General features: G+C 45.4%; 4 protein-coding genes across 4 annotated transcripts; 3 read left to right on the top strand and 1 right to left on the bottom strand.

Moving 5' to 3' along the window:
• Positions 1 to 2,386: 2,386 nt before the first annotated feature.
• Positions 2,387 to 4,270, top strand: GGS22DRAFT_151886 (U-box-domain-containing protein). Its single transcript, XM_047959571.1, has 3 exons — positions 2,387 to 3,023; positions 3,099 to 3,651; positions 3,727 to 4,270. Exons 1-3 carry the CDS (start codon positions 2,923 to 2,925, stop codon positions 3,898 to 3,900), a joined length of 828 nt encoding a protein of 275 aa, XP_047822416.1. The 5' UTR covers positions 2,387 to 2,922; the 3' UTR covers positions 3,901 to 4,270.
• Positions 4,271 to 4,477: 207 nt separating this feature from the next.
• On the top strand, positions 4,478 to 6,489 carry GGS22DRAFT_151884 (putative aminotransferase family protein). The gene is made up of 2 exons (XM_047959570.1): positions 4,478 to 5,557; positions 5,619 to 6,489. Exons 1-2 carry the CDS (start codon positions 4,618 to 4,620, stop codon positions 6,035 to 6,037), a joined length of 1,359 nt encoding a protein of 452 aa, XP_047822415.1. The 5' UTR covers positions 4,478 to 4,617; the 3' UTR covers positions 6,038 to 6,489.
• Positions 6,490 to 6,703: 214 nt separating this feature from the next.
• Positions 6,704 to 8,828, bottom strand: GGS22DRAFT_177473 (drug resistance transporter EmrB/QacA subfamily; the record flags this gene model as incomplete). Its single annotated transcript, XM_047963517.1, has 8 exons — positions 6,704 to 6,962; positions 7,015 to 7,078; positions 7,140 to 7,501; positions 7,554 to 7,922; positions 7,982 to 8,188; positions 8,244 to 8,367; positions 8,427 to 8,560; positions 8,620 to 8,828. 8 exons carry the CDS (start codon positions 8,826 to 8,828, stop codon positions 6,704 to 6,706), a joined length of 1,728 nt encoding a protein of 575 aa, XP_047822414.1.
• A 2,030-nt stretch (positions 8,829 to 10,858) lies between these two features.
• On the top strand, positions 10,859 to 13,815 carry GGS22DRAFT_151879 (Pkinase-domain-containing protein). Its single transcript, XM_047959569.1, has 4 exons — positions 10,859 to 11,231; positions 11,396 to 11,530; positions 11,607 to 13,162; positions 13,220 to 13,815. Exons 1-4 carry the CDS (start codon positions 11,210 to 11,212, stop codon positions 13,424 to 13,426), a joined length of 1,920 nt encoding a protein of 639 aa, XP_047822413.1. The 5' UTR covers positions 10,859 to 11,209; the 3' UTR covers positions 13,427 to 13,815.
• The last annotated feature ends 245 nt before the right edge of the window (positions 13,816 to 14,060 follow it).

The following is a 14,060-nucleotide window of genomic DNA, read 5'->3' as shown; positions in this document are numbered from 1 at the left end:
TTGTTCACGAGAAACGCTATGAGATACCTGTGGTACCGACATGTCGTTTTTCGGTAAGTCCGACTTAAACAAGTCATCTATAGATACCTAGGCATTTACAATTACTAGGTAGAGCTTGAAAGGGAGTCAACTTGCATCAGGTAAAACGAGATCTCCTACCTAGCACTTTGTAGTTACCATTTAACCAACACTTTACGTGAAGGAGAGGAATTTGACCAGCGTTAGAGCTATCCATGCATATTAAAGGTGAATGATATGAGTCGTCACCGCCTCAATGAAGAATCTGTCTCTATGATATGCGCTTCGGCCCCATACACCGATGACGTGACTAGGTAGTTTGACTAGTATCGTTATGCTTCCTCATAACTACCATTTAAACTAGTTGTGCTTCAAAAAATACGGAATGTGTAAATTAAATAGCTTACTTAGACCACTAGAATCGGTAGTGTTTAGGTAGACAAGAAAATATCGACCAATGAGAGTTTATAATTGGTCATCCTTGCTCATCGTGGGGTCGAATTGGAAGTTTTCAAGGTACTGGTATAATGTCATGACAGAAATTTAGAAATCGTACCCTTCATTTGTAGTTTTGACGTTTCTGCTAAATAGTTCATATTCATAGTCAATCAACCTCTCCATTAAGTAGAAATACAATCCATGATGCATAAGCTACCTAGTACCTCACAATAATTTGAGGAGTTTGATGGGTATCCCGCAAACGAAAACTACGCTTTTGGGTCTCTCATGCTTCAACAGTCTCTTAAGTGTCTTACTATGGATTCCTCTACCGGCATGACGAGCCCTAACCAGCTTTCAGCACAAATGATTCACTCGCCTAAAATCCACGATTGGCGAAGACGACGGTGAATGAGACATGCATACGCCTAGATAATCACCAGTGTACCTAATAGGTCTTACAGGGAGACTCACATATGTATGTGCTGTAATTGACTAATAATTTAGGCGGGTCACAGGTATCTGAGTACCTATAGTGAGGGGTCTAAATGCCTCCAGGGCTGTAAGGGATCCATCGCTTTCAACCAGATTTGGTTCAAATCGTTATGGCTTCAAATCTTGGAGCCCCATTCCAATATCCTTCTCTTGAAATCCATAACCGCGCTTCACGTAAATATCCATTTGATCCTAGGTTTACCTCCTATCAAATTAGCTTCTTAAGCCGCTACCCCTATATCGCATCTCATTATACTGCGTATACCCCTAATACTTAGCACATAGCTTATCCTACTCACATTTGCCATACTAGGTAGATCAGCCTTGAATAATTTCAAGTTGCGTTCTAGATCAGCGCGATGGATCTCGCCCCGCCTAATCTCTCCACAGACGGAAAAGCCTTCTATGCTCAGCACGTGTTACCCCTAAAGCTCTACTGCCGCAGTGAGCAGAGCCTGTTAGAAAGGCCACTCGGTGTCGATCTCGATATTATAGGTTGATTTAACGTTGAATTCATATAAAACGACCCGGAATCTTCTCTCGTCCTTTGCCTCCACAGAGCAATTGGAACGATAGATCCAAATGGCGACCTCCAAGTTATCGCGCGATTTCCTCTAGGGCACAAGGTGCTAAGCAGTGTGTATATCGCCATACGTCGTTATATTGGCGGATAGAGTGATGAAGCTACCAGTTAATATTCCTACCTCACGGATAATTCTATTCGATCAATCTTCGGGGACCGCAGTTCGCAAACTTCTGGCGAACCAGCGGTTGAACGGCTGGACCTAACGTAATTATCTGGAACATTGTCTATTGCATTGTTCCCTGACGTCGAAATATCAACTGGGGAATATGAAAAAGGAATAACCCGGGACTGTTCTCCTGCTGCCACAAAAACAATATATCCGGTTGGTAGGTAGTTTTAGCTACCTATTGATCGGACCTTTACGGACCAAATATGAGACAACCATTTATCCTCGTTCTAATGAGTCAAACATGGCGACAGGATGCCGTAATTATTCTCTAGGCGAGATGGACTTCTTAAATCATAGGTAGGTGTCTTGGTACAACTCGAAAACCTGACGCGTGACAAATTCGGGATATTCCTCCCGAGTGCTGGTTAACTCGCTACGCGGTGCCCCGCTGTACTTTATTTAAAAGTGATGCGATCAGATCTTGAGATGCGAAGATGTGTGAACTTGTAAATTCATACGTGGTACAATTATCATCCATAGATCTAAAAGGGGGGTCAATTAGCACTATTTATTAGGGAGTACCTAGGTACCTATCTCACTACAGGTACGTACTCCAGGGCTAATAGATGACCCAAAGCACTGGGGAGACCCACTCCTAGCGCTATGTTTGGGCTTAATATAGCGCGGGAAGGTGTGATACGTTCCTGACATCTAATCCCTACCAGATTTATACAGGGCAGGTACATAAGCGCCGATACCCGATCTCGTTTTATGGCCGATTTCTCGAAGGTTCGCCTGACAAATGGCGCCTAAACCGGAACCACATTATCATCTTCTGACATTAACAACGGCAGCAACAGCAAACAATAAATTCGGCCGAATTGCGAAATGCGAATGGGTCTGGATGCTGAATCCCTCAAAACCCATCGAATCATGGACTGAATCACCTACAATCATTACCCGGCCTATATGATACCAACTCCGGTCCTTTAATACCTATCTGAATCCGCACTTCGATGTCAGACCACTTCACAGTCAGGCTGCACTGTTCCTCAATCCAATGAACCTATTTTCTCAATGATATATGCTGGATCCTTCTAGTACCTCTCTGCTTTGTTGTTCTATATCACTTAGCCACCTAAAGACAAAGAGATTGTTACACTAATACCGTTGATCCCGCTCTATCCATTCAACTATCACCGAAGACATTCGAATCCGAATAAGACGATCGAACTACCAGGCTCTCCCTACCTACGACTAGTCTATACAAACAGCGATGGCGAAGGATGCAGAGAAGTCTGCTAAGCTGAAGGAAGATGGAAACCATCATTACCAGGCTGGCGACTTTCCAGGCGCCGAGGCTCTCTACTCGAAGGCGTGAGTAACTGACAAAATACTAGGTATATATGTGACTATCTGCACCGATGAACTAATTAGTATTTTACATCTCAGCATCATTGCAGACGAAACGAACCCTTCCTTATATACGAACCGTGCCATGGCAAGAGTCCAATTGGGTTGCTACGACTCTGCTATATCGGACTGCAACGACTGTCTTAAGTTGAGCAAAGGCGAAAATCTCAAGGCGCACTTCATCCTATCCAAGTGCCAACTAGCCATCAAGGACTGCGAAGCCGCGCTAGAGAGCGCGCTTCAAGCCCACCGGTTGTGTGTCAAGACCAACGACAAATCCCTGGGTCCCGTCACCGATCAGGTCCTACGTTGCAAGAAGGATCGCTGGGACGAGATGGAGAAGAAGAGGATCCGCGAAGGCCAGGAGCTCGAGGAAGAAATGATTGCTCTCATGGAACGCGAACGTGACGACATGGTCAATTCGTGTACCAACGATTTCGATAGGGTGCAGGTTGGAGAGGAGTGGCACCACAAGATGGCCATGTTACGGGACACATTCGACAGGTCTAGACCCGCGTCAGACCAGAAGCGCGAGGTGCCAGATTGGGCCATCGATGAAATAAGTTTTGCGATTATGGTCGATCCGGTTATGGTAAGTTATCCGTTATTAGATAGGGAAACAAGAAAGGCTAGGTCGAGAGGAATGGACAACTAACTAGGCCTGCAGACCAAGACTGGCAAATCATACGATAGATCATCTATCATGGAACATCTCCGACGACATCCTATCGACCCCTTAACGAGAGAACCGCTACACCCGAGCGAATTACGCCCGAATATTCAACTGAGAGAAGCCTGTCAAGATTTCTTAGAGAAGAACGGATGGGCTGCAGATTGGTAGACGAGGGTATCGAGGGAGTATTAGGTACTAGGTAGAGAACGTGATATGGTCACAGTCGAATCCATCGATAAAAGGACCCGACGGAAGATAATACATCCCAAGGATTGGCATATTTGATTTAAGCAGGTTTTGCATCACACGGCGTTTTTAGGCTAAGTCCGGTCTCGCTCCGGTAGGATATCCGATTTAGCGTATGGTGAACAGGAATTTAGGGAAACGGTTACGAGTGATGAAGCGGTCTCCTTTTCCTTCTCCCCTATATCAATAGTAGTATGTTTTTTTGACGCGCTACTACTTTTTCTGTAGAATACCTAGTATATATCTACTAGTTTTCAGGATAGTTAATATAAGATAACTGGAATAGGTTGTGCTATGATAATCCACCCTTTTCAATAAGCGATATTTTATTAAATCCATCAAGGTCTTGGTATGTCTTTCACGATATCTGCAGAATACTACATTATACTCCTACCTATTCCCGATACAAGCCGATACAGGCGGGTGGGGATACCCCAACGGCCGGGATCAATACCTGCATATAGTCCGCCATAGGGGAATGAATACTTCATCCTACAAGTGTCAACCTGGACTAGTCCGAGAGCAGTCCGAATTTCGTATAGAAGACTCATAATTACCTATATCTCCCTTTAACCGCCAGATAATTGTGACTCACTTGTCTCTTGGTATACATATAAGTACCCGGTTGAATTCTTCACCATGACAATCATATACCAGTCCGACAATGAAGGTAAGCGCAAGCTCAACCTTAAGCCCGCAATGACATCCTCAACCCAAACACCCTTCGGCGCAGCCTTCCGCAAGGCGCATTTCTCTTTCAGCCCTTCTTACACACCGCTGAACCACGGCTCTTACGGCGCCATCCCGGCACCTGTAAGGGCCGCACACACGACCCTGCGCGCTGTGGTCGACGAAGCGCCGGACCCGTTCATTGCGCTGGAGTTTCACGATCGGCTTCTGCCGCATCGGAGGCTAGCTGCTGAATTATTAAATTGTGAGGACGTGGATGAATTGGTGTTCGTGTCGAATGCGACGACGGGATCGGATACGGTGTTGAAGAATTTGAGGTGGGTGGAGGGTGATGTGGTGTTGTGCTACGAGCTGGTTTATGAGAGCTTGGGACATGGGTTGCAGTGGCTTGAGGAGGAGAGGGGAGTCGATGTGCATGTTGTTAAGGTGGCATGGCCGGTGAGTGATGAGGTGTTGGTTAAGGCGATGGTGGATGCGGCACGGGCTATTAATAGTGAGCCTGGGAGAAGGGTTAAGTTGGCGATCGTAGATACGATTGTGAGTATGCCCGGCGTGCGCGTGCCGTTTGAGAAATTGGTTCCGGCGCTACAGGCCGAGGGGGCGTTAGTTTTGGTCGATGGCGCACATGGCATCGGTCAGATCGATATCGATCTTGCGGTGCTCAAACCCGACTTCTTCGTTACGAACTTGCATAAGTGGTTCTTTGTGCCAAGGGGATGCGCTGCGTTCTACGTTCCGAAGAAACATCAGCACTTAATCCGAACGACATTGCCGACCGGGCATAGATATCGATCTAGGAAGAAGTTGGGCCAGGAGGACGAAGTTGGGTTTGTGGAGATGTTTGACTTCGTAGGCACTGATGACACGACGGCTTGGTTGTGTGTTGAAGGTGAGTCTCCTTTAGTCGCCTATAATAATATCTAGGAGGTGTGCTAAACAGCTGTCTATAGCTGCGCGCGATTTCCGTCGCAATATTTGTGGTGGTGAGGCCGCCATCCAGACATATTGCCATACAGTAGCGCAAGAAAGCGCTGTGGTGGCAGCTAAGATCCTAGGTACCTCTATCATGGACTGTCCTGGCTCATGTCTACGAGACTGCGCCTTCGCCAATGTGCGACTACCGCTGGAGCTAGGTACTGATGGTCCCGGTAAAATCGACCCGGCGCACGCCCACAAAGTGTCGGACTGGTTCAAAGCGACAGGATATCGTGAGAATGGTACATACTTCCAGACCGTATTTTATAGGGGTATCTGGTGGTGGCGCATTAGCGGTATGATTTATGTCGATGTGGAAGATTTTAGGAGAGGCGCTGAGATACTAAAGGTGCTCTGTGAGAGGGTTAGGAATGGCGAGCATATTAAGGGGTAGAGTCGGCCATGCACCTATTGTGGCTCTCTCCTGAGTTTACCTAGGTACAGTAAAGGTCCAAATTAATCCGGCCCACCCCCCATTTTACACCAAAACTTACCCTTTTAACTTTATAATATCTTAATTAATAAAAATGATAGAAGGTATTGGTTAATTAAATCTAATAGAACTTTATTATATCTTTATTATATATATATAATATTTTTGGAGAAATCTTAAAATGAAGAAGTTATCGCAAGCCAAAGTTGACTGAATGTGAAATTTAGCAAGTCTCCATACAAAAAATCTCGATTTGTATGGGAGAGTTGACAATTCTACATTGACCTCTACTTTAACTTGCAACAACTTCTTCATTTTAAGATTTCCCCAAAAATATTATATATATAAAATGAAGCCTAAGTAAATTTCTATTAAGTAAAATCAATTCTCTATTTTTACTATTTTTATTGGTGGAGATATCGCAAAGTGAAAAGGTAGCAAAACGGCGTTTTTTGGTGTGATTTTGGAGGTGGGCCGGATAAATTTGGACCTTTACTGTAGTTATAGAGCGAACTAGTGGGCAACATAGGTACCTAGGTAGTTAGCCTGTGTCTCATGAATTATCTAACAGGAATGAGGCTACCTAGGTCTCTAAGACTATACTTGAACCTCGCTGTATTGCGTACTTCAATACCCCTCCATAGTCGCCGCGCTTCTTAATTTACGCTCCCAGAGCGTTGCAGCGAATATCCAAACAACGGCACTAAAATACATCATGACTCGCAATTGAGAGCTGTAACCATCTGCAAAAACTTGTCTTACGGCATCCCGAGTAGCATCAGGAAGTGTGTTAATGTATTGTACTGAATCTGAGATCTGTTGGATATCTGTTGGGCTGAGTAGAGTTGGCAAGTCTGAAGACAAATGGTTATTGAGGATGGTTGAGCTGTTCATGTTAGTCAACACCTTTGTTGAAGTTGATATAGATTTGAACATACCTGATAGCCAGTCCTATTGTTCCTCCAAGTACCCTTATTTGAGTGATTGCGCCCATGGCAACGGCTGTTGTATCACACGTTAGGCTTCAAAATCTTATCATTCCAAGGGGGCGATCATATCTTACCCATATCAGATCGTTTCACCACCATCGGTGTGAAAATCAATAGGGAAACAAGGCTCATACCAAAGCCAAAGCCCATTATGACCTCATAGCCGTACATAGCTTTCCCGCTTGTAAATGAGATCGAACTAGCAAGACCAATTCCAAGCAATTGCATAGATGCTCCAAATAGGAGAATGTAAAAGGGGGGAACCTTGAATTTTCCAGCAAATTGTCCAGCTACAACTGTGGCCACCGGAGAAGCAAGTAGAAGTGGTAGGAGATGGATACCCGCTTCAAATGCGCTGGCTCCGTCGACAGCTTGGAAGCGTTGTGGGAGATTGATTAGAACGGTCATGAAAGGGGGTCCCGTACATAGTCCAATCCTATTACGATTTAGCAATTTGGATCCGATGGGGTTTAAGAAATATCACTCACAGTATAAGGGCACTAAACATACGATCCTTCATTAACCGAAGGGGAAATATGGGCTCTTGTGCTGCTCTCGGTCCATCGACGACCTTTTCCCACGCAATAAACCCAATGAAAAGGACTCCGCCGATTATGATCGTACTTAAAATAGCTGGGCTTTTCCAACTGTATCGAGACCCAGCTTCCTCAAAGGCAAAGACAATTAGAGCAGATGAAAAGAGTAGCAGGATCGCTCCGAGAACATCAAGTCGGCGGAGTGAGGCCCGCGTTATTTTGGTTCGAAATGTCAATCGAACAGTCGGGTTGTCGAGGTTTGGAAAGTGAGTTGGCATGACAAAGGCTATTAAAGCAGTGGCCGCTACACCGGCAGGGGCACTATAATTCTATTAGCCTTCCCTTCAATATGAGGTCAACAGCAAATAGTGTGAGTTAACTTTAGGAGGAAAACCCATCGCCATGAAGAATGGTCGTTAATTGCACCGCCAAGTATGGGACCGAGGACCGAACTAAGAACAGAAACTAAGGAGACGACGGCGATGTAGTTGCCCCATTTCTCAGGGGGTACCAATTCGGGCTGGATGACTGTCACCATCGCATATATTCCCGATGCTCCTACACCTTGCAAAGACCGAAACACAATCCTGCATTGAATTTAGTTAGTATAAAGCATCACTGCAATATCATAGATCGACATACAGCTGAATCATATTTGAGATCGAGCCGCATACGATTGAGAATATAGTGAAGAACGCGATGGCAACCAATATCAATAACTTGCGTCCTAGGATGTCACTGAATTTTGCATACACGACTAAGAAACCTGAGTGTCACGTATCCAGTTAATATTACAACTCAACATTTTCATATTCGTTATCTTGCCTGTATATGTGATGAGATAGGCGGTGACGACCCAATCTCGCTGCTCAAAGTCTCCTAAAGCATTCGTGATAGATATTAAAGATGTGCTGACTATTGTTGTTTCTAACGTCGATAAGAATAGGGATAGGCATAATCTATCCGCGGTTAGGCGAAGGCTCTTAGATGCACGTGGATAATGCAATAGGGGTAGTACGCGAAAGTTAGGACGTATAATCTCCATCCTTTAAGATATTCGCGCGGTGGCTCAGCGATGATATCTTGAGTAGTTTGGCTATCATGCTGATCGTGTTTAGATTGAGGTCGTTTGGAATCGATATGTTCAAGCACGATGCTCTCACCATTGTTGTTCTCTGTGGCCCTAGATGATGCCTCATGCTCTTGAATCTCGGGAGACGGCGCCATAGCGATAATCTATCGTCATTGGCCTTTAGGAATAAACTAAGCTAATGAGACTAGCTCTGAGACATGGTGTTAAAGAATCAATATAGTCCCGAGTTAAAGGAGAGGACAGGTTTGTGGAAGATGCGAATGTTGCGGCGCAGCATATTAACCCTCGAAACAGGGGTGACTATCGCGTATCTCTAGACGTAGCATTCTGAATTCCCAATCGGCTGATTGTGTCTTACTTTGAAACTGTTCTTTATAACTTCACCGAACACAACTTTGAATGAGTGATTTCATGGAGAATCGCAGTCCAAGGCCAGTCTAGTTGTCGAGAAGCTGACATGGTACTTGATCTAAGATTTAATACAGTAAGATCCAAACTTTAGTCGTAGAAATATCTACCTACTATATAGTTAATATGGCCGAGAGTGAGATGATTATGTAGGTAGGTACTTGGTATGCTGGAAGAAGGTAATACATATGTTCGCAAGAGTATAGGTAGGTATTGAGATAACAAGAAATCGAAGGTGTCCCCGACATATGTAGGTACCTAGGTACGTATGTAGATTGTTATTTGCGTTTGATGCATAAATCTGTTATCTAATAATCATAACGTATCTGCATATATACATAAATGGCTTTTCAGCCACATCTTCATCGGTGCCGCCGTGAAGAAACACGTTAGGCTTGCGCGTTTTCCTTCTTAGCAATTACCAAATCTTCGTATTCTCCACAGGCATAGCCGCAACTTTTGAACTACTGCATAGTATTTGCACTTTGGAAATGATCGCTACTAGTTCTAGAATAAAAAACGAAGCTTATAGCCTACATGATTTCCAAGTGCGTATCTAAATATATCTATGTATACTTCGTACTACTTAGGTATCTTTGGGATGGTAGGTTACACGGAATTATGACCGAACAAGAACATCCCTTGAGATAGGTGACAGAATGTAAATGGCAGAGCGCAAGTGAGAGAGTGACTAGTTGATAAAGTTCTTATTCATTGCTTACATTCGAATTTGGTAATCAACTCTAAAGTTTTATTATTCCAGCGGTGGGTTTCTTTATGATTGACCGACTCATGAGAATAAGATGCTATATTATGAACTAGACCAAATAGCGCCTACAGATCTGTACCTGATTTTCGATAAATTCAATCGGTTCGACGCGATCACACGTACAAGACATTATGCCATTATAATTGTCGATGAGGACCATACACTTTAGGTCATGATAGTGGGTCGTTATTAACTCCCTGGAAGACAAGAATAAATAGTGTCGTCTGCAAATTGTAATTACATAGATGACGGACCTGAGATAATTTACTTTGAATCAGCCCCTGAGTTGCTCCGCCACGATCCGCTATCAGAGGTAATTGGATTGAACATGTGGATTGGCTGAGATATTACCCATGTATTACAATAACCGACTTGGTTCTTTGTCCTCTTCAATATCTCCTCGTGTCTTCTCGTATGTCTGTGCTACTTCGCCTCGAAATTTCTAGAGGCGCTATGTAGGTAAGTTCGTATTTGGATGGCATTTAGCATCTTTGTAACTTGGAAGTTTAAAAAGTTGACGACATCTGAACTTGGCTGCTTGGAAACTCACTACGCATACTAGTATGTATGTACATATGTATATATGTACATAAGAAGAACATAAAATACATTGAATCGACGTGACCCACAACGGGTTGGGCGGAAGTGTCTTAATTCTGGAAACCGCGCATGTGCTACCCCGCCTTTGCACGTACTTGGAATCTTTATCGTTTTATCGTACCTAGCTGCGTACCTAAAAAAAGGGAAAATAGGGGGTTCAAACTTCGATAAGAGCCCAGTAAGACGCACCCCTAACTTTCGTCCCGGTAGGGGATTTACACGTCGTATCAGCCGCCTGTGATACACTACCTAGCCCGGGTACACTTACCTAAGAGTCGCTACGCTTAAGGAACGCTTAGAGATCCGCCCCCCGATAGTCCGCGCTCGTCAAAATACACCCCCCCATGAACATTCGAACCCATTTGAACCGAAACATTGACCTTGCAACTTCAGGTCTTTGACCTTTTTTTCTCTAATTGATTCGATGATCAACCCAACTCAATCCTATCCTAGGTAGAAAATCGACATCATTGCTTCTTCGTCCTCAGCCACCTTCTTCGCGTCCTTCCTTTTTTCTTTTTCTTCTTTCCTTATTCCAGTTCCCGTCCGCCCACACCTAACTTTTAGAAGTATCGTGACACCGATAAGAGACGCCCACCTTGATACCAACCAACTTATCGTCTCCTCTTTTTAGAATCCCTTGGTCGTGTTTACCAGCCTTGCCATTTTGCGACCTTCACCGACTTCCGAACAACATACACAATCTTCAACCAGTCGTTTTAGGGGCATTGTTGGAAAATGTCGTGGAAGCTCACTAAGAGTAAGTATTAAACTTTCTATTGATGCACATGTACCTAGTAGTTCTGTGCTCCTCTCCTCGTCTCCCCCCCTAGGAAGGTGGGAGGTAGCTAAATTAACTATCACGATCCAATTATTATGTACTTCACAATCGTGAATGGTTTTACTAACGCGCTGTTTTGATAGAGTTAAAGGACACCCATTTGGGTCCCCTTACCAATACATTTTCACGAAATCCTTCGACGTCTACCATTACAGAAAAGGACGAGAAGTCTCCCATTCCTACCTCTGCCACGCCTACTCCCAGCGATAACGCAATCGGTTCGTATTCCCTATACGTATCCCCCACAATACAATAATTCGTAGAAAGCTCTTATTTACACTCTGTCGTCTACAGCTGCCTCGGAACATATGGTCCAAGAGCCCGTCGTGAAGCCCCCGAAACCCGGTATCCTCGTGGTTACGCTCCACGAAGGTCAGAACTTCGCACTTCCCGAGCAACATCGGAATGCCTTCTCCCAACATGGACAGGGCTCCATGTCGACGGGGAATGCCCTGACTGTCGGATCCGTGCGACCAGGATCTTCCCAACGAACAGTAGCGGGTTCGTTTATGAATGGTAGACCTCAGACTTCAGCAGGTGGTTTTACTGGCATACCCTCCAACCACGGTCGAATTTCTAGCAAATATCTACCGTATGCACTCCTAGATTTCGATAAGGTACAGGTTTTTGTCAACTCGGTCTCGGGCAACCCAGAGAACCCTCTATGGGCCGGCGATAACACCCAGTACAAGTTCGATGTGTCTCGAGTGACAGAGTTGAATGTACATTTATATATGCGCAATCCCCTAGCACCTCCAGGGTCGGGACGAAGCCAAGATATCTTTTTAGGCGTAGTTCGAATTAACCCTAGGTTCGAGGAGAAGCATACTTTCGTCGAGGATCCTAAGGCTAGCAAGAAAGATCGCGAGAAGGCTGCCGCGGAGTTCCAGAGCCGAGAGCGGGAGTTGGGCCACAGCGGCGTTGACTGGGTCGAAGTGCAATACGGCGCTGGTAAACTCAAGATCGGTGTGGAGTACGTCGAAAACCGTGCCGGCAAGCTTAAGATTGAGGATTTCGAGTTGCTCAAGGTGGTCGGCAAGGGTAGTTTCGGAAAGGTTATGCAGGTTCGCAAGAAAGATACCAGCCGAATCTACGCCCTCAAGACGATTCGCAAGGCACACATCATCTCCAGATCCGAGGTCGCCCACACGTTGGCCGAGAGATCTGTGCTGGCACAGATTAACAACCCCTTCATCGTGCCTCTAAAGTTTACATTCCAGTCTCCGGAGAAGCTCTACTTCGTGCTGGCTTTCGTCAACGGCGGCGAGTTATTCCACCACCTTCAAAAAGAGCAGCGATTCGACGTCAATCGAGCGCGATTCTACACCGCTGAACTTCTCTGTGCGCTGGAATGTTTACACGGTTTCAACGTCATCTACCGAGATCTGAAGCCCGAGAACATCCTTCTCGATTACCAAGGCCACATCGCCCTCTGCGATTTCGGTCTGTGCAAATTGGACATGAAGGACGAAGACCGGACGAATACCTTCTGCGGAACCCCCGAATATCTAGCTCCCGAACTTCTTATGGGCAAAGGCTATAACAAGACGGTCGACTGGTGGACCTTGGGAGTTCTCCTCTATGAAATGCTTACGGGTCTCCCACCTTTCTACGATGAGAATACGAACGAGATGTATCGGAAGATTTTGTCCGAGCCGCTACACTTCCCTAGCGCGGACGTCGTTCCCCCGGCAGCCAAGGATCTTCTCTCGAAACTGTTGAACCGCAATCCCGAGGAGCGATTGGGAGCTGCAGGCAGCGCCGAGATCAAGGCCCACCCGTTCTTCCACGCCATAGATTGGCGCAAGCTGTTGCAGCGGAAGTATGAGCCTACCTTCAAGCCCAGCGTGGTAAGTGTTCCAATTATCCATATTTTCGGTCTTTAGTCACCTCTAACCAATGTTTAGGCCGATGCTCTCGATACCAAGAATTTCGACCCGGAGTTTACGTCAGAAGCCCCACAGGACTCGTACGTCGAGGGGCCAGTATTGTCGGAGACGATGCAAAACCAATTTGCGGGTTTCAGTTACAACAGACCAATTGCCGGATTAGGTGACGCCGGTGGCAGCGTTAAGGACCCTTCATTCGTAGGCAGCATCCAGGATCGGCGATAAACAAAGGGATAGGAACATGCAAACAGAGAGACATGTAAAGGGGGTTCACGATTACAAGATTGGAAGACTTAAAGATAGGTGGATGCGAAGTAGGGCTGGGTAGAATAGGGGGTACACCATATGGTGTGGCTGGAGAGTTCACACCACTTACTAGGCTACGAAGTACAACTACGGTGTGTTCTGTTGTGTTGCTTTGCTTTGCGTTGCGGTTGCGACTCGTTTGCCGGACTTTGGACCACACAGGAAGCACTTTCATATGGAGTTTGGCATGAATTGTTGACGATGCCTCCGAGCTTGCGCCTTCTGGGACCTCAAAAGGGGAGACAACCACTCTGTAGATAAAGAAGACGGAGGTTAAGAAAAGAGAAAGATGCCGTTGCTGAGCTGAATGTTTTGGTGTCCATTTTAAGTGAAACTTGTTATTTGAGAAATTCGGTTGTTTCTTTTGCAACCGAGGCTTACTGTAGATTGTATTTGTCTTCGGCGATGATGGCTACCAGGTACCTAATAGGTAGGGGGGTAAGTGAATAATCTCGTCAGCAGATTAAGCAGAAATAGATAAGTCACTTATCGGGAATATATAGTTACATCGGACGCCACCTGGAGCTAAGTTGCATGCTGCATGGTTACATGG

This window comes from Annulohypoxylon maeteangense, assembly GCF_022496945.1.
Source record: "Annulohypoxylon maeteangense strain CBS 123835 unplaced genomic scaffold GGS22scaffold_2, whole genome shotgun sequence".
Classification (NCBI taxonomy): domain Eukaryota; kingdom Fungi; phylum Ascomycota; class Sordariomycetes; order Xylariales; family Hypoxylaceae; genus Annulohypoxylon; species Annulohypoxylon maeteangense.
This window is presented reverse-complemented; position numbering and strand designations above follow the sequence as displayed.

Excerpts from the sequence above, each read along its gene's own strand:
- GGS22DRAFT_151886 (XM_047959571.1), top strand. The coding sequence starts at position 2,923 with ATGGCGAAGGATGCAGAGAAGTCTGCTAAGCTGAAGGAAGATGGAAAC. Across the intron at positions 3,024-3,098 it reads GAGGCTCTCTACTCGAAGGC|CATCATTGCAGACGAAACGA; the intron begins GTGAGTAACTGA and ends TTTACATCTCAG. Across the intron at positions 3,652-3,726 it reads TTATGGTCGATCCGGTTATG|ACCAAGACTGGCAAATCATA; the intron begins GTAAGTTATCCG and ends CTAGGCCTGCAG.
- GGS22DRAFT_151884 (XM_047959570.1), top strand. The coding sequence starts at position 4,618 with ATGACAATCATATACCAGTCCGACAATGAAGGTAAGCGCAAGCTCAAC. Across the intron at positions 5,558-5,618 it reads GGCTTGGTTGTGTGTTGAAG|CTGCGCGCGATTTCCGTCGC; the intron begins GTGAGTCTCCTT and ends AGCTGTCTATAG.
- GGS22DRAFT_151879 (XM_047959569.1), top strand. The coding sequence starts at position 11,210 with ATGTCGTGGAAGCTCACTAAGA. Across the intron at positions 11,531-11,606 it reads TCCCAGCGATAACGCAATCG|CTGCCTCGGAACATATGGTC; the intron begins GTTCGTATTCCC and ends TGTCGTCTACAG. Across the intron at positions 13,163-13,219 it reads CTACCTTCAAGCCCAGCGTG|GCCGATGCTCTCGATACCAA; the intron begins GTAAGTGTTCCA and ends ACCAATGTTTAG.